The sequence below is a fragment of the Pseudoliparis swirei genome, chromosome 23 (genome assembly GCF_029220125.1).
Source record: "Pseudoliparis swirei isolate HS2019 ecotype Mariana Trench chromosome 23, NWPU_hadal_v1, whole genome shotgun sequence".
NCBI lineage: Eukaryota > Metazoa > Chordata > Actinopteri > Perciformes > Liparidae > Pseudoliparis > Pseudoliparis swirei.
The window spans coordinates 6,861,433-6,885,828 of record NC_079410.1 but is presented as its reverse complement, the minus strand read 5'-3'; the positions used below and the strand labels follow the sequence as shown (position 1 = coordinate 6,885,828).

Sequence of the window (24,396 nt, the reverse complement as noted above, 5' to 3'; positions counted from 1 at the left end):
GATTTCAACTCTTTCAAGGAGGAAATGTCAGTTTCCTCTATGCATGCAACTTCCTGCATCTTATCTGCAAGTCATTTACGAATGTTCTTTCATTCGTGTAAAACATTTGACAGCTCCTCAGACGAGTAGTAAGACAGGTACACGAAAACATGACTTTTTCACTTATTTTAAAAAATATTTTAATGCACCATTAATAAAGGGTCCAACGCATTAATACAAGAGAAATATTGCAAATAATATTAAAATAATCAAATTAAAAGGAAAAAAACAATACAAAATAAATGAATGGAAGGTATGTACATGTTTCCTTCTCGCTAAGAGAGGAAAAAGAACGACATATTTACAGCTTGAAATCAGTGTGTTTCTACGAGAAACAAAACACCTCTACAATATTTACATGTACTTCTTTGATTTTTTTTCCTTTCATCTTTTTATCCGGTAGTAAGGAGGGTTGGTTTGTACTGAAAGGCTTTCATTGCAACAAGAATCATCTTACAGAGGCTCCCGTTTGGGGGAGAACAAAAGAAAAAGTCTTCTTGTTTTAAGTTCAAAATGAAAGTTAAACTTTGGACGGCCATTGCCATTTAAAAAAACAGAGACACAACACAAGGGCCATTTACATCCTGCTGTCTGCAGCTCGAGAACCATCAACACAGGTCGTGAGCAGGACTTCTATTTGCATTCAGTTGATCCATGTTTTAGGGTTATGGATGTTTTGTTTGGGGCCAACGACTCCACACACTCAAACTAATGCATTCTGAAAAGGCCCACAAAAAAACCAGAGTAAAAAAGAAACATTGCAAAACTAAACCTTTGAAAAGACCTGACCAACTCATATAAATGTGCTTTTGAAAAACATGTGTCGCACAGAGATTGACTACGTTAAACACTGACCACACATTTTTACTAGGACCTGCGAGAGTTTGGTGGTAAAAGCTTTTAAAAGCTGGAGTAAGATGAAGCCTCAACATCTGCTTCCGAGAAACACGAACGAGCAGAGAGATCCTAACAAACACTTAACAGGTTCTCAGCACAAGACTTTTTGTGAACGAAGCCTTAACTTGGAGGGGGGACAAAAAACACAGGCCAATTCTCTGTTGTGCTGATCCTGCAGACAAAGCAACCATGTAAAAATAAAACACTTTTAGCTACAACCTAACGGACCTATTTTCACAGTGGGTTAAAAAACAGTTCAAAGGACTTTGCTCTCATCCAGACAGACGGTTGAGGCAGATCAGGAGGCTGACGCACAGCGGAGAAATTATAGTTTTATGGGGCGGTGGATACACTGAAGCTCATTTCACTGTAAGATACTTACAGCTAATGCAACTAAATAACAATACCATTAACAACAGCAATATTATATAACACTATGAAATGAAATTGTTAAAAAAGCTCCAAAACTACCTTCACACTTTGAAATCTTGCATAACCGAAGACCAAATTGATTGAAGTTGTCATCTTAAAAGTGCGCCCTTGACAAGCGCTTTTAAAAACCCTGAATTCGTCAGATATTCCTGTGCGTCTGTGTGCGTCTGTGTGGGTGGCCGGGTGCAGGGCGGGATTTGACACTGAAAGAGTGAATGAGGCTGTAAGATTATGTGAGCTGACGGAGGAGTACAATACTGGTGTTATGTTCTGGGGTCTACCTTCAAAGGGGTATTGGCATGGGAATATAAAGACCCGGAGCCTCACGGTGGGAACAGATCGCCCGATGGAGTCAATGCTGCCACAGAAGAGCTAATGCTGAAGCAGAAGCCCCCCTCAACAAACCTCTCACACACTTGAGAAAAGGCCAAGTGAATGAAAAGTGGGCATGAAAAGTGCAAGAGTGTGTGTGTCTGTTTCCTGGGTATTGTGAGGACGGGGAGGTGTGGGGGAAGTGGAATCAGAGGGCGGCTTTGTTTCGAGGTATGCTGTGAGGAGGGTGAACCGAGCGGGCGCCCCGGGTCCAGCCGTCCGTTGGCAAGTTAGGAAGAGAAGGGCGTCGGCTAGTTCAGTGTCCCACGGCAGTTTTCTGTTCCACACAAGCAAGGGATCTTGTTATCCTCCAGAGGGAATTTGTAGTCGTAGGTGATCTCTTCATTGACGGCGATGGCCTGCTTCGAGTAGATCACAATCTTTTTCTGGGACTCGATGGTGATCACCTTGGCGTAGCAGCTCGGCTGGAGGAACAAAGCAACGACAAAACCAATGAGCTCCAGAAAAAAACGTATATTAAATAGAATATGTCATAGCCTGTTTGTTATGAACCATATATAAAACAAGTAAGGCTGGGTATCAAATGGACGGTCGCCCATCCATCCAAAGACGTGCCAAATTCTGGTGCTTTACACACACACACACACATTTGTGTTTTCAGCTGAGACAAACCGGAGAATATTAAGTTGGAACAAACAGTGACGCCGTTTCACTCTCATTGGTCTCCTGTGATGTAATACATCCCTGATATGTTTCATGTGGAGTTAGCACTGTGCCAGACTGTTTATAAAATACATTTTGGAATACTACATTGCGTGTGAGCAACAAGATTTTAAATGTACTTATTATCTGTTAAAATAAGATGAAAGTTATCCATTTCAAAAAGGAAATATGTTTCATGTGGATTTAACAGTGATAAATGTTTGGACAAGTAATGGACAGACATTAAAACAACATTTAAAGTGTTGAAATTGAGAACAGTGGTTGGTGGTAGAATGAGTGATTAATTGGGTTATTTTCTTTCAATGTTGCCAACATGTTGGTTTTACCATAAACTAAAATATGTTGACCCTTTTTGGTTTACATATTAATAAACAAATTGAAAAAATCAGGCAATGAGCTTTTCATTCACACAAAGTATCAAATCAAAGTATAATTCTGCACCAAAAGCACAGACGCGAAAAATGTGCCTCATTCGCCAAAAATGTCCGACGCCGAATTGCGAAAGCCAATCGGTGTCGAGACGCTCCGCCCGTCATCACCGACGTTATCCAGGCCGTGTGAGCCTCGGGGTGAAGTTATGAACCCAAACACGACGGCGTTTGATGCTCAGGCGGTTTTTTGGACGTCCACAACAAGTATAAAGCAGAAATAGTGGTCATTTCTTTCATGGTGGATGAGAAATTATAACTATTTCCACGGAGTAAAGCCATAGATAAGCCACGTGAATAAACCACACTGTTGGTGTGACCGCAGCGTGAGGATGTTCAGACTCACAGTGCAGCAGTGGTTGATGAATCGTGCCAGGTTGCCACACTTGGTGGCATCTATAATTGTGTCGTGGTCCACTCGGAACAAGTAGCTGCTCCCGATGCCCTGCTGCGCGTACCGCTTCTCTCGATTGTCAGCAACCATCTGGACACACACACACACACACACACAAACATTTGTTCACCGATTCGATGTTAAACCGTCAGCAAGGAGTCTAAAAAGGTGCAGTTTTAATCAATAAAGCAGCAATAGTGGACACAAATGTAAATAATATTCTAAGTGCATGGGTTGAGGCAGTACCTGTCTGATGTTTTGACCCACGTACTCAATGACCATCTCATCAGCAGCAATGGTCTCCATGGCGAACAGGCCCCACTCGTGGATCCTGCTGCGGCCAAAGCGAAGCTTCTTCTTGCGGTACTGCGTAAAGACAAAAAAGGAGTCACTGTAACAAAGGTTTTGGTAAAAAACAATCATTAATGAGATACATGTGTTTGGGGGGGTTCAGGAAACTCATGTTGGTTGAAGTAAATGTATATATTTGTTTGTACTTGTTCCAGTGAAAAAAAGCCATCACCCAAAAATATGACCACCACCCTTCTTTAGGGCTGTTGCTGGTGACGAGACGGTGTTCAACACTTAGCTGACATTTTAAGGAAAACGTGCAGCCCGCGTTGAAGGATTAACGCCTTCCTGGCGAACACGCTCGCCACGGATAACGTCCACGACTCAAAAGTGTGGTCAGCAACTTCACTTTGACTACAGCGCCTCTGAAAGGCACCAAGTCCAGCTATTGTAGCTCTGATGTGTAAAGAAACTGGTGATTAAACTTCATGTGACACACACACACACACACACACACACACACACACACACACACACACACACACACACACACACACACACACACACACACACACACACACACACACACACACACACACACACACACACACACACACACACACACACACACAGTTTTAAAGTGAGGTGTTTTTTTTTCATACATTCTTGCATCGTTGTGATAATATCAATGTTCGGTCAGTCAAAATTCAAAGGGATAGTTTGGATGTTTTAAAGTGGGTTTGTATGCGGTACTCAGCCAGTAGACAGTCAGTGTGTTACCTACAATAACCGACAGTTGGCACATCCCAAGTTTGGAGAAACAGAAAAGAATACGAGCACAGGAACAAAGTAAAGTACGGCTGTGGACACATGCATTTTAGAAACATCAGTTTGAGTGCATGCTACATTTAGAACATGTTTACTGCGTTAAGCAGTTCTTTACGATGGAGAACTGAAGCTGCTATATTTGCTTTCTTCAAAACCACGAGACTCCTTTGACAGAAACAGTCATTCTACCCGACAGATCCTTGGGCTTGCTGGTGAATAGGTACATTTGTTTGTGTTATTGTGTGACTCTGAACATACAATACCACAGTCACAGTGCTGGTCCTCTCAGGATAAGAACCTCACATAATCACACTTCAATGCACACAACAAAGTGAAATTGTGACGTGACTTCGGGGGTACATGAGGTGGTCTTCACCTTGAGCTGGTTGAGTTTGAGCAGGTCGGAGTCCATAACCGCCGTGGTGCCGATGGCGGTGAGGAGGCGGCGCTGCTCTGACCGTCTCTCCGATAGGACCCTATTGGCTCCCTGGCAGGAAACAGAAAGAATAGAGCTTTGCAAAGGGGCCACTGACAGTCTCACTTTAAAAACACGGCCTCGAACGGGAAGAGAATTAACTCGAGAAACACTTTGCCCTAATTGCGCAACAGTGCAACAATGTTAGTGTGGGTGACATTTTAAGTCTGTGAGGAAATGTTTCCCCCCTGTATGCTTCACTAAATTTAGACCCAGACACTTCACCACTGCTTACAGTCTAGTACGGCACATTAAACAACAGACAAATACAGGATGTGACGTTTTCAAGATGTTATTTACAATTACAGAAATAATCACACTAACAAGTACTAACCGTGTAGCCAATGGGTATTATAGCTCATGCTTTAATGTGAGTAATAAAAACATGTTCCTTATGGACTTAATAACTAAATATTGCAGATGTTAAAAACAGCGAGAAAAAGACGGCTCACATTAACCCTCCTGTTATGTTCGTTTCTTACATACAGCCGTGACCCGGTTAATGTTGAATGGCCCAAAAGTGGTCAGAAACAAAAAAATCCTAAAAACTAGTTTGTACCTCATCACCAATGTCATTAGTAACAATTCAATCAGTTTTTAGTGTAATTGAGTTATTAACACCTCCATAGATAGTTGGAGAGTTGGATAGGGAGTTCAATCAGTAGAACATCTCAAAGCCAGAATGGATTCCAAGTGTTGCATCGTAACACAACATTGTGAGGAGTTTCCCTGAAACACGCCAAAAACTATTAGCAGCTTCTCGCAAATGACTAATATACAAACTGTACTGACTTTCACTGACCACAATCTGCTATGGAGGGCGTAAACTTTAATTCCCAACAACAACTAACAACAACACCGTTAGCGTAGCCGAGGTGAGTTCTACCGCTGGGGATGAACACACACTCTCTGTGACCGAGCACAGTGTGAGGAGGGCTCTGTTGAGGGTGAACACCAGGAAAGCTGCAGGTCCAGATGGCATAACTGGGCGAGTACTGAAGACCTGTGCTAACCAGCTAGCTCCAGTGTTCACCACAATATTCAACCTCTCCCTGGCTGAGTCCGTGGTCCCCGCCTGCTTCAAGAGATCCACTATTGTCCCTGTGCCCAAGAATGCTTCTCCAGCATGTATGAATGACTACCGACCGGTGGCCCTCACCTCGGTGGTCATGAAATGCTGAGAGGCTGATAAAGGACTACATCTGCGCCTTCCTCCCTTCCTCCATGGACCCGCTGCAGTTTGCTTATCGCCCAAACAGATCCACAGATGATGCTGTCTCCCAGGTACTGCACACCACACTCTCTCATCTGGACAGCCAGAGGGGGCTATGTGAGACTGCTGTTCATTGATTATAGTTCAGCTTTCAACACCATAGTCCCTCCAGACTGGCCGGCAAGCTGATTGAGCTGGGACTGAACACCCCTGTGTGCTTGGATCCTGGACTTCCTGACCGCCAGGCCACAGGTGGTCAGGGTGGGCAGACACACCTCCAAATCCCTCACCCTGAACACAGGATCCCCAGGGTTGCGTCCTCAGCCCCTACTGTACTCCCTGTACACACATGACTGTGTGGCCAGGTTCAGCTCAACACCATCATCAAGTTTGCGGATGACACAGTGGTGGTGGGCCTGATCTCCGACAACGCGAGAAGGCCTACCTGGAGGAAGTTGCTGATCTGTCACTCTGGTGCCAGGACAACAGCCTCATCATGAATGTCACCAAAACTAAGGAGCTGATTGTGGACTTTAGGAGGGTACAACAACAGAGGACGTACTCACCACTGGGGATTAACGGGACTACTGTGGAGAGGGTGAGCGGTATAAATACCTGGGAGTCCACATCACCGAGGATCTGACATGGTCAACGAACACAGACACTCTGGTGAGAAAGGCAAGGCAGCGCCTCTACCACCTCAGGCAGCTGAGGAAATTTAAAGTTTCCCAGAGGATCCTTCAGTCCTTCTACTCTGGAGCTGTAGAGAGCGTCCTGACAGGAAGCATCACAGCCTGGTTTGGCAACTGCTCCGCTCAGGACAGGAAGGCTCTGCAGAGAGTAGTGCGTTCGGCTCAACGCACTATTGGAACTACACTCCCCACCCTGCAGGACTTGTACACCAGGAGGTGCAGAACCAGAGCCGGCAGGATCATGAAGGATCCTCACCACCCCAACAACAGACTGTTTCAGCTGCTGCGGTCAGGCAGGCGCCTCCGTAGTCACGCTGCAGGAACAGAGAGACTGAGACGGAGTTTCTTTCCTCAGGCCATCAGGACTGTGAACTCCGACCTCACCAGGACCCCCACATAGACCCACACAACTGCCCCTCTTAGGCACACACACACACACACACACACACTTACTGTAAATATTGTGTTGTTTTTTATTGTAAATAGTGTGTACCTGTTGCCCTTGCACATTCCTGCTGAGCATTGCCACTTTCATTTCACTGCACACCCTGTGTGTGTATGTGACAAATAAAACATCTTGAATCTTGAATCTTGACAAGAGGAGCAGATATTTTCTTTCAGAAAACAGAAGAACTAAATGATGAAATTATGAAGGCTGAAAGGATCGAAACATTGTGTGTGTGTGTGTGTGAGAGTGAGAGTGACAAGTACCTGAACAGTAACTTAAAGAAGCACCTGTCAGATCGCAGTGGGTTAGAGGTTTTAAAAACCACCAGGGTATTACTGAAAGACATTCTTTACATTAAAAGTGTCTATTGAAGTTTGTGAATGAAGTTTTGAATGTCTGTTTTCATATTGTATAACCTCTTTACTCCCCAACAATGTATTTTTGTTCTATAAATGTCACACTTTAGGGTGCTGTGGGTTTACTGCTATACTGCCCCGTTAAGACAGATTTGATTCTATATAAAATGTCCAAAACTTCTAGCCGTGACTACATTCTGCTTTGAGGTGACCGGGTATTTGGAAAAACACATCGCTGTTCCATAACTCTATAAACATCCCTCTCCTTTGGAAAAAACCTTCTTATCCCCAAACTTACAGCTAATCGGAGCCAAAAAGCTGCGGCCAGATTGCATTTACTTGAATCCCTGAGGGGTATCAAGCCTCATATAAACCATCAGCATTATAATCATATTGAGCAACTTCGAGGCCTCCTGAAGTTTGTGCACGGAGCCAGCACCGAGGGGGACGGCATCATTCTTTCCACAGCGTGGTCATCTGGAACCACGCGGGGACTTTATGTTGTTGAGAATTTCGACACATTCGAACTCTTTCTTTCACGCCGACGGTCAAAGGGTCGTAGCGTATGTCCACCGATCAACGTCAGGTATCGAGTGTGAAAACGGCGGCAGTTGTGACTGAAGTTCTGCCACAGCTTTTGTTTTTCCCTCGGCACAATGACGTGACAATAACGTACTCAGAAGAACTACTTTTTTTTTTTATAGATGGAGCAGTTGCTCTAATTGCCGATTCTCACAAACAATGAATCATTCAGCTTTGGCAGTTTTTGTTCCGATGCCCAACCAGAGAGAGAGCCACATGTAACGCTGCGTTCACAACAAAAGCGTTGCGAATATTCTCGCCGCTTCGCTCGCGTGAGTTTACTCGCCTGACGATTCGTGGTTTATTTGCGTGGCTCATCTCCGTGGAAACGGTTATCATTTCTGCCATCCACCATGGAAGAAATAACCACTATTTCTGCTTTATACTTGATGTTGACACAACACAAACATCAAACGCCCTGGCGTTTGATGTTCATAACTTCACCCGTAGAAATATTTCAACTTTGGCGAATGAGGCGTATTTTTTCGCTTGGCTCTATTCATCCGCAGCACTTTGTGTGTGACCGCAGCATTACTCCGCATAAAGGTTTTCCTCCTCAGGGGGACAGAACTTTATATCTGGTCAATGTGTCATTTCCTTCATTGATGTTTTGAGAGTTCAGTGCAGCAAAAATGCCACTTGAGCATGTTGCCTGGTACATGTAGGCACAGCGAGCATTCACTCCGCAGCAGGAGAGATTAGCTATGGTAAAAAGATGTTGACCTTTTCATGACCTTGACCTTGACCTTTGACCCGATCGATCCCAAAATCTAATCAAATGGTCCCAGGATAATAACCAATCATCCCCCCAAATTTCATGCGATTCGGTTTAATACTTTTTGAGTTATGCAAGTAACACGCATACAAATAAATGGCGATAAAAACATTACCTTCCGCATTTTCAATGCGAAGGTAATTAAGATAAGATGGAACGTGAAAATCTCTTCAGCGTTGACTTTCACACGAGGAAACCGGAGGTGCTTTCTAATTCTGCAGCGCTCTACACTCGGGATCACAGATCCAGGGAATGGAATTGGGAGCATGCTTACCGAGCTGTCCACATTCTCCACCTCCCGTATGACTTGCTCGGGAAGGTCCAGGTCCAGGTAGACGTCCTTCTCCTTGCGGCTGATGGCGTAGTAGCCCTCGCTCCTGGCGCAACCGGTCACATGCTCACGAAGCTGTCCCCCTGCGTTCTTCTTCTTCCGCCGAGGGTTTGGCAAATTGGTAAGTGCAGCTCAAAGGTCAAGGGCAATAGCAGGAAACCACACAGTGACATAAACACACACAAAAAATCATGTTTTGTAGCTATTAATTGAAAACGGATAGCGGTTAATTTCCAACGGTAATTTCACACACATGTTTAAAGCAGGTCCGTCCATGAAAAGGATATCAGTGTGGGTGACCCAGTGAGTATCATTGAGCCAGTCAGAGCTGTGGTTGTCCTGTAGCAGCTTCTCGTAAGTCTTCCTCAGCAAACTCAAGTCTTCGCCGTCCAGACCGGAGTTCCAGATGTCATACAGGATGGTCATCTGCTCAAACTCGCTGCGGTTGTCGAACTTCTTGGCTGGTAGCTCGGGTGCGGCTGGGATGGGCTTTGGCCAGCGCTGGGATGACGTCACCCCCGCCTCCTGCAGAAAGAGGCGCTCGCTCTTCCTCAAGTCATCGGCCAGCTCGTCCTCTGTGTCGGAGCTGGACAGCTCCCCGGACTCGAGCTCCTCCACGTCCACATCTTCCTCAGAGTCCTGCACAGAGGAAGAGGAATGTCACTTCCAATGAACGGTGACTGAACACATCTGAGGCCGTGCGTTCACACATGCAGTCAAGTTTCAATCGTCCATTGTTGCCTCTCAGTTTCAAGTTTGTTTCCCACCTTGTGCACATTAAAGCCCGGGTTATGCAACCAGGGTCTATTCAGGTATCTGTGAAATGATTCAGCACATTGCTCGACACCAGAGCCACAAGCTGCTCTCCTGACAGCTGTGAGAACCTTCCGGGTCAGTGGAGACGACTTGACTGCCGTCTTGCGAGATTCAGCAACTACTTTTGGACAACAGTTTGCAACACTAAGCGGGTCCTATTGGACTATTACAGTAATCTGAAAGACTACATTTTGTCAACCGAGTTATTCACATTTTGACAGATTGACGTAAATGTATGTATATATGCAGGGTCATTACATGTTTTATGAACTATAATATTATTTTCAAGGGACGCACAGGTCCTGTTATTACTAAACATTCAAATTAGTGCAATGGCGTTTCATCATCTTTTTACTCAACAGATCACAAGAGAAGAGTTGCTTCCAGGGTTTTTCCTGGGTCAAAATGGGTCTTCAGTGCTCCCAAAATAAATTTGACCTCCGCGCGCACGGTCTGTTCGTGCACGTCGGGCTGTTGAGTGAGTGATCAGCAGCTGGCCGCTCTGTCCATTCGCGCACCTCACAGTTGCGTATTGATCAGACAAGAAGACACGCTTATCAACTATTACTATTGATCAAAACAGAACGAGGGTTCGGCTGTAGCCTACTTGAAACATACTATTGAGAACATATTCGCTGACATGCACGTGATGAAGTTTTTTTTTTCATCGCAGACTTTTTTTTGCCTTAGGCGCTCGGGATTTATCATAGGCGTTCGGGAAAACGGCTTAGGCGCGCGCCCACATTTTCTCTATGCAGGAAAAACCCTGGCTTCAGGATCGGACTGCAGATGAAACTTATTGATTAGTTTGTTTTGCAGAAATTAAAGTTTAAAAAAAACAGGAAACCGTCGACATGTTTTCTTCCAGTGAGAAGTCAATCAGTCACAATGAGCCTGGCATGCGAGAGGGAAACGCCACTCGACAAGTATACAAGCATAGACAGGTGCTGGTGACAATACACCGACTGAACACATAACAGAGGCACCGTCAGCAGGTCTGTAAAGAGTCTAAAGTCGGTTATTCTTGTCGAGAAGAAAACATTTTTGGCCTGCTCCATAAAAAAACACTTTGAATGGCCACAATACATCGTTTTTTCTTTTTCCTCTAATTATACTGTAGTTCTGCAGCGTGTTGATCTTCCCTTTGACGAGAGGCTCAATCATATAATTACATATAGAAAGGAGATGTTGGGCATGTATGACACAGGAAGTAATTTCTTCTTTCCTGTGTAAAACCCTGATGGCATTACCAAAATGTAGCGTGCCATTATAACATGAAGCTGAACCTGGAGCGACAGAAGAGTCACGTCTCTGATGCGTCACACACACATTGTGACGGATTGTTCACACTGTTTACGGATAAGACTCCACAAACATTAACAGGAACAAAGCAGAAGTCCTACGCACCTCTAGTTTCCGCTTCCTCTGTTTCTTGCCGGGCTGCTCCTTCGGTTTTTGTGCGAGCTGAACCTCCAGGTTCTCTTTGTTTTTTCTTCTCCTCTTTTTGCTGTTGTCCTTTTCAAGTTCGAAACCTTTGCCAACAACCATCTTCTTCTTTGACGATGGCGGTAGGGATGCAGCCTGGCCCCGATCCTCGGACTCACAAAGCACCCCCATTCCAGATAAGTATTCCCCTGTATCTCCTCTGGAAGGTAGCGCCTCACCGATGACCTCCTCTGGCGCTTCAAGAACTCCAGAAATCGAGTTGAGGTCTGCTGGGAGTAAGACAGAAGTGTCCTGTTTGGAGGAAGTCCTTTTGGCACCAGATGGTACTGGGAGAACAAGGGTTTTGCAGTAGTTGTGCTCCATGCGGACAATAACGACCTCTGGGCTCATAACCAGGGCCAGTGACTCTGGAGAGAAGAGATCTTCCTCCATCTTCTGCTCCTCTGCCTCATCCGATGTCTCCGTCTCCTCCGAGTCCCCAGCGTCAGGGTCCATTTTCAGGGCCACGTCCGCCAACACAGACAGGTCGGCGGTTGTAGCCGAGGCCAGCTGCAGGAGGCCCGTAGCACCCAGCTGCTCTCGGAGTCTCAACCTCTGCTCTCTTTTTTCGTCATCCTCGTCTTCCTCTCTGAGGGAGTGACAGGACGGCGCAGACAAGCTGGTCGTCCGGGGCCTGCCTCTGGACCGCTTGTTGACGGGAGGTGGAGGAGGGGGGGCCTCCTCGAAGGCCATCCTGCACATGGAAGCGTGGTCCAACGGCAGGTTCTGCACAGTGCGGCACACCATGACAGGAGGGACGGGAGATTTGGGAGAGTCTTTGCCCGCAGGCCGTTTCCCTGGGGATTTGACCGGTGTGATCTGAGGAGAAACAGGAAGTCCTCTTTTGGACTCATCCAAATCTGGAATTCGTCCAGATGGGGGCACAATGAGGGCATTGCCTTCACCTGGTTTGGAGGCAAAGGGAAGCAGTTGGATGGCCTGAGCGGGACGAGCCGAGGGGGACGGGGACGTGGTAACGGGGGACCCTGGAGGCCTGCATGGCGACAGGAGGGGAGATTCACCCGCCAGTTGAGAGGGTGATGGAGATAACGATGCAGTCAATGGCAGCTGCGTTTTGCTGTCGATCTCGCCCGTGGAGAACGAGACGGTCTTCCTGCGTTTCTTGAGGGGGGGAACCAGAACAATGGGGGACGAAGGACGCGGGTACGGGGGCGACGGAGGACGCTTGCCCGGTGCTACTGTTGTATTGGCCTTGTTGTTCTTGGCTTCATCTGAAAGAAAATATGAGTTTTAAAAGTGTGATCCAAACTTAACAAAGCAGCTGCTTGGATCTTCCTTTAATGTTTAGTCTTTGTGGTTTATCATTTCATAATGATGTTGAAGAGAACTAACCTGTTTTGACCTCTGCCTTTGAAACAGCAGCTGCACTATTTCCCCTAAGATAAAGAGAAGAAAACAATAAATTCAGCAATAGTGATGACACAATAGAAAGTTAACATGTGTTACTAAATTATGAGCGAAGGCATTAGCAACACCCCAAAACTTCATACCTGGCATCTTTCTCAGTTGTGCTGTCCACGGTGGAATCGTCCATGGTGTCTAGCCCTTCAATGCCAGCCCTCTCTCCTTCCTCTTCGTCCTCATCTTCAGAGGAAGATGAAGATGCTGAGGTGGAAGAGCCATCAGAGGACGAAGAGAGGCTCTCATCATCACTATCAACACTAAGGGCATCATCTGAAGGAAAAATATATTTGTTATCATAACTACCGTAACTCAAAGTAAACATAATAAATACAGACAGACATAAGATTAAAAGGGATGAGATTTACCATCAGACTCCTTTTCACTTCCATCCTCCTACAAATAAAAAACGGCCGTAGTTAAAACACTAAAAGATCACAGTGAAATGCTGCCATCTAGCAATCAATATGAGCCACAACACAATTATCAGCAAGCACAAAACAAATGAAATATCCGACTATTTACATGAATGCGCACTAAAAGATTCATATACATGCATGTTAAGATTTTATAAAATACATTTGATGTAAATTAGTTTTCCAAAGGACTCATTTATGAAGTTATGCAAGTTATTGTTCTTAATTTTATGTTGTATTTTGTAGTTATTTAAAATTAAAATTAAAAAGACAAAAAAGCACAAACGCACCTTTTCCGTTGAGGAGCCATCAGATGTTTCCTCTCCCTCACTGCCGAGCTCCCAAGGTTTACGATTTCTTGGCTTCTTTTTCCTCCTCTTGTTGTCCCTTTCCGCTCCATGTCTGTTGGCCTCTGGCATTCTGCCCTCAGCAGCTGGAAACAAGACGCCCGTTTAAGAGTTATTACACAGCAGGCCTATGAATTATGCAACCTTTCTGTTAAAATCATCAACAATCAGCAAACCTTCGTCATCCTCGTCTGGTTGCAATGAGGGTCGCGGCCGTTTCATGTCTCCCTCTTCAAGCTCCTGAGGTTCTTTCCTCTTCACCTGGACAAGAAGACACCAACAGAATGTTTTAGGAATCAATGACACACACACAGCCATGGATGGACTTTAACTTTTACGGTTATGGTACTTTTTGACAGCTACAATAAGCTTATTCTCAAAGCTTTCCCATATTTTATTTTTAGATTAGACCAGCGGATTTTATTTTGACGATTCTCATTGGCTTACCTTCTAAGAACTATAATTGACAGCATACACAACCTTCTGATCGTGGTCGACCGATCAGTGATTAACTGTTCGTATATAGTCTGAGGTGTAGAGGTCGGTCTTATAATTCATCCAATCCCAGTGTGAGCGGTTGGACACGGAGATACAGTCAAAGAGCTGCGTCAGTGTGGTGCTTTTACCTTGAAGGAAGGCAGTCGTAGCGCTCCTCGGAGAGACAATCCCTCCACGCCACCGCTCTTTGCCCAATCCACAAGAGACGTGAGAGGCTCCCGAAGACGGTTAACCTTCTCCTCTTTTTTCTCCTCGTCCCGTAGGGCAGACACGCCTCTGACCATCGTCTGGAAAGGCTGGAGGAGCAAAACATTTGTATGTATTCCCCTTTTCAGTATAACACCGTTTCCTGATCAATGTGGTAAGCAGGTAAGAGTAGAGGGCAGCTTTGTAAAGCAACACATCCCCTTTCTTCATTTAAAGCCAGCGAGATCCTGAACGATTATCTTTTTACGTGTGGCAACAATGCCTTTAATCTGAACACAGAATAAGCTAATAAAAGGACTTTAGTTAGTTTAATGAAACAACCTCGTAACTAGAATTAGCGCTCTGGCGACGGGTGTCGCCGGCGTAGAGGCAAAAGGTTTTTTTAAGTGGATGATGCCGTACTTCTTACCGTCACACAAAAAACAAAGCTGCAAGTTAAAAAAACATTACCGGCACCAGCATTGTTGCGATCCGGCTTTCTTACCTTGGCCTTGGTCTCTTTCCTCTCCCACCACTCGTCAAAAGTCGCGAAGGCAACGTTCTCCACCATCTTGCGGTTCAGGTCCCTCTGCATGATGTTCTTCATTTCCTGGATCAGAGTGCCCAAGACCATCTGCACCGTGGCTTCGTGCGGATTCTCCGCCAACAGGGGCATCTCCTCCCCTGGAGCCCTGTACTCGTCTCCCTCCCCGGGCAGCATGGTGGCATAGCCAGGAGGGGGCATGTAAGCGGGGTAGTGTGGCTGTATGACATGTGGCGGCCAGCCAGTGTGAGGAGGCGGGATGCCATGGTGTGGCATCTGAGTGCTGTGGGGGTCAGAGTAGGCGTAGGTCATGTGGTGGGGCATGTAGCAGTGGTCCTGGTCATAGGGCGCACCCGCCCCGCTCCCCTCTTGGTCCATGTAGGGGTGGTGTGTGTGAGGTGGGGGCATTGCGTGGAGATGGTAGGAGGTATAGTCTGCGGTGGCTGCCTCTCCAGGACCTGGGCTGTCGCTGGCTGACGACACGCGCAGCTGGTGGAGGCGACTTAGCATGTGGGTCTGCATTTGGAAAGACATCGGCGCTCCACCGCTGTACTGGTTCATCAGCTCCATGGACGTGGCATAGTCATACATGTGGTGGGGCAAGGGAGGGTACTCAGGGTGGAGCTCCATGTGGGGCAGGGGAGGGATCCCAGGGGGAGGCGGGGGCTGGAGGGAGTAACCAGGGGGAAGAGGCAAATGAGGAGGGTATGAAGGTATGGGAGGGTGCATGGTTGTGCCAAAGTGCTGTGCAGAGTCAGAGATGGGTGGGGGCGAAGATGAGGGGTCCGTTGTTTGTGAAGGCATGGCCACCTGGGATGAAGAGGGCGAGGAACCTGAGGTGACCGAGGACTGGTGGATGGTCACCGTTGTTATGGTAGTCTCCTCTTCCTCCTCGTCCGAGATCTCCATGTCTTCCCCTGAGGAGTGAGGGGAGGACTGAAAGAAAACAGAGTTCATTGTGTTAAGTTGGCAACGCGTTTCACCGCCATTAACAGTGATAACCACACTTTTAAAAGAGGGGCCACGAAGACAACTCGATAGCACAGATTCAGGAAGTGTACCGTGGATATATGAACCCGGTAACCACAGAAACAAACGGTAGAATGGGTTTGTGCTCAGGAGGTTAACCATCTTTTGCTTTTTCTGTGTACCGAAGTTAATTCTTCTATCCTCAGGAAACGGAAAAGTCAGTTTTTGGTTGGTCTGTTCTACTGTAAAAACATGACGGTGCAACACGGAGGCTGTGAAGAGTACCTGCTCCCTCTGGAGATATGGAGGGCTCATTCTAAGCCATCAAAAACACAATGATTCTTACTTTCAGTTGACGCGAATGAAAAGATAATAAATGATATTCCTGCTAATAGAGCCCCCAAAATGCTGCACACTGACCATTTAATATACATGAGCAAATTTAGTTTATTATTTTTGGCTTGCTTTTACCAAAATGTTACAATCCCCTTGCAACAAATAATAAGACACCCGTTTGCTACTTAAACATGAGCATTGTTCAGCACCGCTTGATGACCAATTGAGAACTCTGAGCGTAGACGTGTCAGTCTGAACCGTTCGGCTCCGTTCCATGCTGCTGATCTTACCTGACTCTGTCCATTGTACGGTGGTGTGTGTGCTCCTGTCCTGCTCTGTGCATCAGCAGATCCAGCTTGTGAAGATTCCTCCTGCAAAGCTCCCGTCCCAACAACAACAACCTGGGGCTGGGGTTCCTCTGGAGAAAGATTGTGGGAAGAGGATGGTATGGTCGCTGTAAGTACAGTGGGACTCTTCCTTCCATCTCCCCCTTTCCCCCGTTTCCTTCCTCTGTGGACATCTCTGTCCCCTTTCCTTCTGTAGTCCTTCTCCCCATTGTCTCCCACCTGACTACCACTCGTGTGCTCCCCTGTTGCGTCGCCTGACCCGCCTCCTTCCCCGCGTACGACCCTCTGCTTCTCCTCCTTCCTATCTTCCTCGTCTTCCTCATCAGAGGCCAGGAAAGAGAACTTGGCCTTTTGTTCCTTTAGGAGCATCTCAATACGAGAGTCGAGGCTGCTGCTGTGGTAGACGAACGGTAAACTCTCATTGGTGGAGTCCGGCTCTGGGGAAGACGAGTCGCGTTGGGGGGGCGGAGGGGAGCTGGAGGAGGAGGGAAGATGGTGGGGGAGGGACGTAGAGGAAGGGGAAGTCGAGGAGGAAGCGATGGAAGGGAGGGGCGGGGAGGAAGGCGGGGGTGTCTTCGGCGGCACGGGCGGGGTGCTGGGACGCCGCTTGGGTTTCGTCCACTGCTCTTCGCGGGCCGGACTACCCTGGTTGAAGTCCAGTGTTCCAAGTGTCTCAGCTACGGCCGCTGCGATGACTGAAGCTGGCGGTAGCGGGGGAGGCGGTGCCGGGGGTGGAGGCAGGGCACTGTGGTGGCCAGCGTGGTAGTCTTTGTCGGCTCCTACCGGAGGCAGAGAAGCCCTCTCTGCGACACTTGTGCCCCCGAGACGAGCGGAAGCATCTAATCCCTGAGGGGGGGCTGGGGCCGGCTCTTTGGAGGAGGAGAATGCGGAGTATGATGAAGGGGGAGGAGACATGCTGTTCGAGGAAGAACGGTAGGAATTGGAATTGTATCTGGGGTCAGAGCCGTTGGAGTAGTCACTGTCTCTGTCCCTATCTCGGTCTCTGTCTCGATCTCTGTCTGGGTCGTGGCTGCTCCTCCTGCGGCTGCTGCCGCCGTGGTGGTTGTGAGAATGGTGATGGTTACGGTGTCTCTGGTGGCCGTGGTCACCTGATCGGGCACCCAGACTGTCTCGCCGGTACCCCCGGTCCTCCCTGCGATCCGAGTGGTGATGGGAGTGGTGGGAATGGTACTTTGTGGAAGAGTTTGTGTCTTGCTGGTGGTGGTACGACGACCTTCTGGAGCCGATCCCCGCCGCCCCGTAGCGCCCCGCTGAGTCCCTGTCGCGGTTGCGTTCCCTGTCTGACATTGGGGGCACGTCAAATTGGGCGGCAAGAGGTGGCGGAGGCATTGTGGAGTGGTGCGCTATGTGTGGCCCGGGCCCCCCAACATTGGGGTACGGCGGGTAGCAGGGCGGCTCGTTGGGACGGAACGATGCATTCGGGGGGTACATGGGGCGACCTCGGTGATACACTGAAGGTTCCTGTGCATCCTCCGAGTAGCGAGACACTTTGTATCCTCCGACGGTAGAAGAGACTGCAGAGGACGAGGAGGAGGATGGTAGCATGTCCTGGGGAGGGTAGCCGCTGCCCAAAGTTCCAGTGTTGTAGCCAGTATTCCTGCAAGACACAAATAAAGTATTTTACAACTTGTGTACCTAATAATGACGGATATTCACAAAGTCTGTGACTGCCACTCTTCCACCAATGCCAGTTGTGCCGAATGATCAAAAGCTCAAATGTAATCACCGAATGTTACTTTAGCAATTTATGTTGACCCAGAAGTGATTATGAATGCTGTACCAATATAATATTAAAATACTCAATATGAAAGGGTGGTAAAAATGTGTGCTTGGGAGCGATTCCTCTCTTTGTGAGAGTTGAGATCAATTCTATTCAAAGACAACAAATGGATGATGAGAGCGGTGTACAAATTTGCAGATAAGGTATAAAGAGTTATTGCAAAATTTGACATGGTAGAATAATTACAATTATCAATGCAACGATGATGAATAAATAACAAATAATTTGTGAAAATATTTCTTGAGGTCTCGGATAAATATGTGGAGAGTCTCTGCCTTGACTGAGGCAGGTATAGGACAACGACATCACCAAAGCAGAGGTACACATTTCACATAAAACTCTCCGTCAAATAGTGACAACCGACCTGGTGCCAGTGAAGCCTGAGTCTTGTGAGAAAGGAGTCCCAGATCTGGAGCTGTAAGGCGTTCCTCCCTGAGAGGAAGCAGAGGAGCCTGGTGTGAAGGGGCCTGCCATGGAGGAGGGGGGCGTGTCCAGACGCTGGTCACTGAAACCAGTATCCCCAGAGCAAGGGGTGGCACTTCCAGATGTGAGGGCCTTTACCCCTGCAGTCAAAACCACAAGATCACTGGAGAGCCTCCGTCTGGTTTCCGTTGACTGCGGAGAAAAGGGAAGATATACATTTGATCGAGTTATTAACCCTGGATCGTCATTAAGTTTGCCACGTGACAATTTTACTGAGTCAATACCGTGTCAGGCTGTGGTTGTGGTGGTGGCTGTGTTGGGGCCGGAGGCTGGAGCCTCTCTGTCAAAGCCTTGCCTCCCATGGGCACAGTCTGAGGAGTGTAGGACCCGTTTACCATCAGGTCGTAATACTTGTGCCTCTGCTGGCCTGGAGAGATCAACAAAGGCCACAGAAAAACAAATACAGGGCTGTTAAATGAGCTCACCAGAGACAAATGGCATCTACGTCTTCATGAAAAACTCCATTAGGTTTAACCGTCTCCACCAAGAGCCAGCTAATGTGTGTTCTTGGTGAGCAGCACATCCCAAAAGCTGGTTGACAGATTTCAGTCCATGTTTGTGGGAAGTTTGGACAAGAAAGAAGTGATGACGAAGTGAGTTCACTTCTGGCGAAATAAAGTGCAAATATAAGGACTGCAAATATTCTCATAAGCTGGCCCTATATATATATATCTGTGCATTGTACAACTATGTGAATACAGATCAAGGTACAGAGTAAAAAAAATCCTTGCCAATTATTAAAAAATGACAAACTTTGCGCTTTGTGGTTCAATGTGCATGACAAAAATTGTTTGAGTTTTTTTTTTACATTGGGTGACTTGAAATTACAACTGTAACGCCAGAGTGTGTCAATGCATTTTAATGGACACAAACACGTTTTCAAACCAATATCTCAACTGCACGACACATTTATTATGTCATGCTACAAAGGTTACCCAAAGTTGTCTGAATCATCACAGAGATAACCAACAACCAGCTCATACTTTAAAGAGGCCTCAGATGAGGCTTTTAGCTTACCTTTTATATCCAGCTGAGCATGAATGATGTTTCCCATGACTGAAGTGTTGTGCAGTTGCTTGACTGTGTCCTTGGCTCCTCTGGTGCTGGTAAACAACACCCTGGCCAGGCCCAAGTGCTTCCTGGTCTTGGGGTGAAAGAGGATCTCCATCTCCTCCACCTCACCAAACTTGGCACACATTTCTGCCAAGAAGGGCTCCTTGATATTGTCATTGAGTCTGGCAAAGGTCACCTCCTTTAAGGGTATGGGACCCACATAGAACTCATCAAGCTGTGAAGACAACAACAACATCAGGGGAAATAACCAGCAGGAGCTGCAAGGATGTGTGACGTGAATGTCAACCAGCCATTCTCACCTTCAACTTCGGCACTGGCAGGGACAGTTCTGCATATCTGGACCACAGTCTCCGGTGTCTAGGGTCACGCAATTCACCCACGGGAGGAAATCCAGAGTCCTGGGAATATAAAGTTTGGATTAATTCCTGTTGCAATCAAACTTTACAACATCTCCAACTCACACTGAAAGACAGCAGAGACACGGGGAGCTGAAGGGGTTGTTTGTTTCAATTTTAGGATCCTCGACATGTTTACATATTAAATTGTACCTTTCCGTTAATTCAAAAGACTTATCAGTATATACACTGTTTACATTTCTAGCAGTGTGTGCTTCTGATTTTTGCACCTCACTTGTTGTTGTTTATTTGCACTCAATATATTGACACGCTCTACCACTTTGTATTTAAACTGCTGTACAACAATTTCCCTTAATTAATTAAGATTAATAGAGTTTTAGCATAGCTTGAATCACACAGGTTGCAGTTCAAATATACAATATTAGACACACACACACTACATAGAGTAAAAAACATGGCCATGAACTCACCGGCACACTGAAATGCACTCCATCATATCTGTAGATCTTCTGTGCAACCCGTCGCGTGGCTGGGTCCTGGACGAGTTTGTAGCTCTCCCACTGCAGACTGACAGCTTTTTGTGAATCTGCCCCACCGTCTGGATCCATCCTACAGCTGAGTGTCAGAGCACAGACACGACTTCACACAATGCAGCAGATGCTGGTTTTTTGGGAGGGGGGGTTGAGATCACGGCAAGACCATCGCCACTATGACGAGCTGATGAGAAATGCTGCAGTAATTACAGCTAAAGTATGGTTGTCCTTTGGCAGCAGGTGCGTCACATCAGTTAGCAAAACACTAACTTTTTTTCGGACTACCGTCTGCTAATAGCGATATTCTAGCCGCTGCACACACACAAAAACACACCGGGTGTGTTAATAATCGGGACTAAGACGCTGCGTGCTGTCAAAACAATGACCCGCGTTACGTCACTGACCAGTTAGTTCAGTTAGCAGCATGCTAGCTGCACCAACACATTGCAAAGAAACTATGTTTTCCGACGTCAGTGCGGAGTTGGCGTTGAACGCGCAATAAATCGGGGGACTAACTTTTCCGCCCGAGCAACATAATCGGCAGCTCCCGCGTTGGATAACTTTCCCCAATGTTAAATTACTTGCGCCTTCTCGCTTTAGCAAGTTAACGCCGCCGTTGGCTAATGCTAACTAGCAAGCACACCAAGTTAGGAGGCAAACTCTGCTCACGTTGCCCCTCCTCCGCTCTCAACGGGCACATGTAATCTGTGGAAATACAGTCATGTACGGGTCTGACAAGCTCTACTGACTTTGTTTTGAACTCCAGTCCGCCTAAATTTGGACCCCACCTCTTCGGGGGCTACTGCCCGCTCGTCCGAAAGTAGCAGCCCGCCGCTACAGAGTCGGCAGCTACATCCAGGCCCGGGAGACGAACAAGAAAAACACTGAGACCCGAACAGAAAAAGGACGTCTCCGATCGGGCGCGAAAGCAAAACCGACGAGCTAAAACGATGCCGCTATCATTCCGGTACTGAGTCCACACAACAAAACGCCTTTCCGACCGAAGAGGCCATTGTTTTCGCTCTAAAATCCATATATTGTGGAGAGAGCGGCCATCGCGTAACCAACCTGAAAGCCTCGCCTGTTCTCCATCAGTGTATGTGAATGCAGCCTACGATTCCTCACCAGCACTTTCCTCAACCGTGGTTAGTAGATACAAATAAAAAATATATAACACGAAGGTACAGTATACAAACATTTAAAAGAAAAAATATTCGTACAAGTAAAACTCTGCATTTTATTGATGGATTTTTTTTTTTTACAGTTAGAAAAATATATTTGAATCTGCGCATACCAACCCAAGACCCGGGAAGAGACCAGAGCGCCCCCCATGGTTCGACTATTGGCATTGGCTACAACTCGACAAACGCAAACTAATTTGATCATATTTCGAAACCAAGTTGTGCATTATTAAAAGTTATGGAAGAAATACAAGACTTTCGCAAAGACACAAAAACAAGATGACGGAGCTAACACCAACTCTTAGCCAGACGACATGGCAAAGAGATATGATGAAAAGAATTATGATAACACACAAGCCTCAAAAAGAAAAAGGCACTGGGAATGGTCCTCCTGCTTTACTGGGATGGGGTCGATTTCCTGCAGTGTCCTGCTTTTTTTTGGGCATAAAAATGGTATAATATTTTCATTGGCACTGTTTCTGAAAATCTTGTTTAACGCTTCCTAATTCACCAATAACGTGTAAATAGATTGTTGTACAATAATTCAGATGGGCATAAGATATGCCGTAGATAATATTTTCTAACTGTTGTGCCCAGATCTTTACAGATTGACTCAAGAATTAATTTATGGTTGCACCAAAAAACAGAGTTCAGGTGGGATGGGAGGAGGTGGACTTTGATTATTGATTTATCAAACAAAGTTAATCGTCAATACTTTTTATATGCTCAGAAGTCGCCTTTTTGTTGCTGCGGTTTACGTTCCTTTTGATGCAAATAAAAATAAATGCACAAGCTCTATAACAAGTGTAAGACAACATCATGTACATGTCATGTAAATCAGATTGTTTGTCACATAATACTGACTTCCTATTGCCAGTAGGTGGTGCTATGACGGAGTGAAACCTTGAACGTTTTGATTGTATTTCTTACTACTATTTTAGACGATAATAATATTAATAATAATATTAATAATAATCACACTAACCACTTTGTCATGGCTATTAGTCTCTGACTGGTTGGCCACCCATGAGCTAGAGTTATGTCACATATATAATCAGAATCAGAATAGGCAGAAATAGTTCTACGTATTATCAACAGCTACTTTAAGCATCCAAATTAAAAGTACTCATTAAGCAGTGTCTCACTACATATTTAATTATTAGTGATGTGTAAGCAGCATTTAAAATGGTATAGCTAGTTGAGGGGTGCAGGATACATGCACTGAAGTAGCATACTGTATCTAAGTATTAATTTTATTCTTTTCTTTTCATGCCTTTCTACTTTGACTCCACCATCTCAGAGGGATCTCCTTTTTATTTCACTTATGAAAGCTTTAGTTCACAAATTAAATAAAAAAATTAAGAAAACATTCCAAGTTGTACAGTGCAGTTGGTGGTGCTAATTTTTAACTGCTGTATTACTTTTTTGAATGTATTCTCAGATTCATCACACTTTCTAATCTAATCACAGGTTTGGTATTTCAAATCTTGTATAAATATTTAACTCCAGCTGTCAAATAATTAAAATAAAACGACAGTATAATTTTATTGTAGTGCAGGTTTTGAATAAACGTACAGAGGTACATTCCAGCGTTGCACACTGAAGATTGCTGGTTGATTACTGTCTGGAGTCAGAAACTGGCCCAAAACTCCTCTAGTAATAGAGTTACAACAATTGCCATGTGTGAAGTGGCCAATATTGTACATCATGAAATAAACAATACATAAAACTCAAGTGAATGCAGGAAATAAGACAAACTTTACAGACATTAGCAAGCATTTAAACTTCCTGTGAATTAATGTTTTATAAAGTGTTTTTGTTAAAGGATTGCACTCCATGTTATGATAGTTAACAAGCACACACACACACAAATAACTGTAGTTTCATATTACCCCGGAATTATTATTATTCGTCATTTTATCCCGTTTAGTTCATCAACCACATCGATGTAACCAAATCTAGTCAGGAGACTGCTGACATAATCGCAAAATTAAATTTAGCATTAAACCTCACCCATTCTGGTCCCTGTTACAGACCCTCACTCCATTAAGCGCTGCTACCAAAAAGGTCTATGAATCGGTTTCTATTTTCACATTTAGGGCGGCTTTAGCTCAGTGGGGTAAGAGGGCCGTCCTGCAACCGCAGGGTTGTGGGTTCGATCCCCATCTCCCGCAAGTCAAGTGTCAGAGAAGTGTGCTTGAGGACCCCCACCCACTTCCCCGGGCGCTTCGCCGCAGCCTGCTCCTATATAATAAGGGATGGGTTAAATGCAGAGAACTAATTTCCCCTTGGGGATTAATAAAAGTGTATATTCTTAATTCTTAATCAATGGCCTTGTAAATCAATTAATACAGAACAACAGAGA

At 45.9% G+C, this 24,396-nt stretch overlaps 1 protein-coding gene across 1 annotated transcript; it reads right to left on the bottom strand.

The window, feature by feature from the left end:
• Nucleotides 1–162: 162 nt before the first annotated feature.
• setd1a (SET domain containing 1A, histone lysine methyltransferase) lies at nt 163–21,716 on the bottom strand. The gene is made up of 21 exons (XM_056406781.1): nt 21,600–21,716; nt 20,788–20,932; nt 20,261–20,359; nt 19,905–20,175; nt 19,112–19,254; nt 18,769–19,019; nt 16,547–18,221; nt 14,913–15,887; nt 14,350–14,517; nt 13,900–13,984; nt 13,667–13,809; nt 13,329–13,356; nt 13,050–13,233; nt 12,892–12,935; nt 11,461–12,770; nt 9,525–9,876; nt 9,181–9,362; nt 4,742–4,852; nt 3,493–3,612; nt 3,199–3,336; nt 163–2,165 (listed from the first exon to the last, which is right to left on the bottom strand). The coding sequence occupies exons 2-21, from the start codon at nt 20,923–20,925 to the stop codon at nt 1,992–1,994; spliced, it is 6,591 nt and encodes a 2,196-aa protein (XP_056262756.1). The 5' UTR covers nt 20,926–20,932; nt 21,600–21,716; the 3' UTR covers nt 163–1,991.
• Nucleotides 21,717–24,396: the final 2,680 nt, after the last annotated feature.

What these genes read in the sequence shown, in the direction of transcription:
- setd1a (XM_056406781.1), bottom strand. Translation starts at nt 20,925, where the DNA reads ATGGATCCAGACGGTGGGGCAGATTCACAAAAAGCTGTCAGTCTGCAG. An exon ending in ACCAGACGAGGATGACGAAG is followed by an intron (nt 13,810 to 13,899) that starts GTTTGCTGATTG and finishes TCTTGTTTCCAG; the next exon opens with CTGCTGAGGGCAGAATGCCA. An exon ending in TCACTGGGTCACCCACACTG is followed by an intron (nt 9,363 to 9,524) that starts ATATCCTTTTCA and finishes TTTGAGCTGCAC; the next exon opens with TTACCAATTTGCCAAACCCT.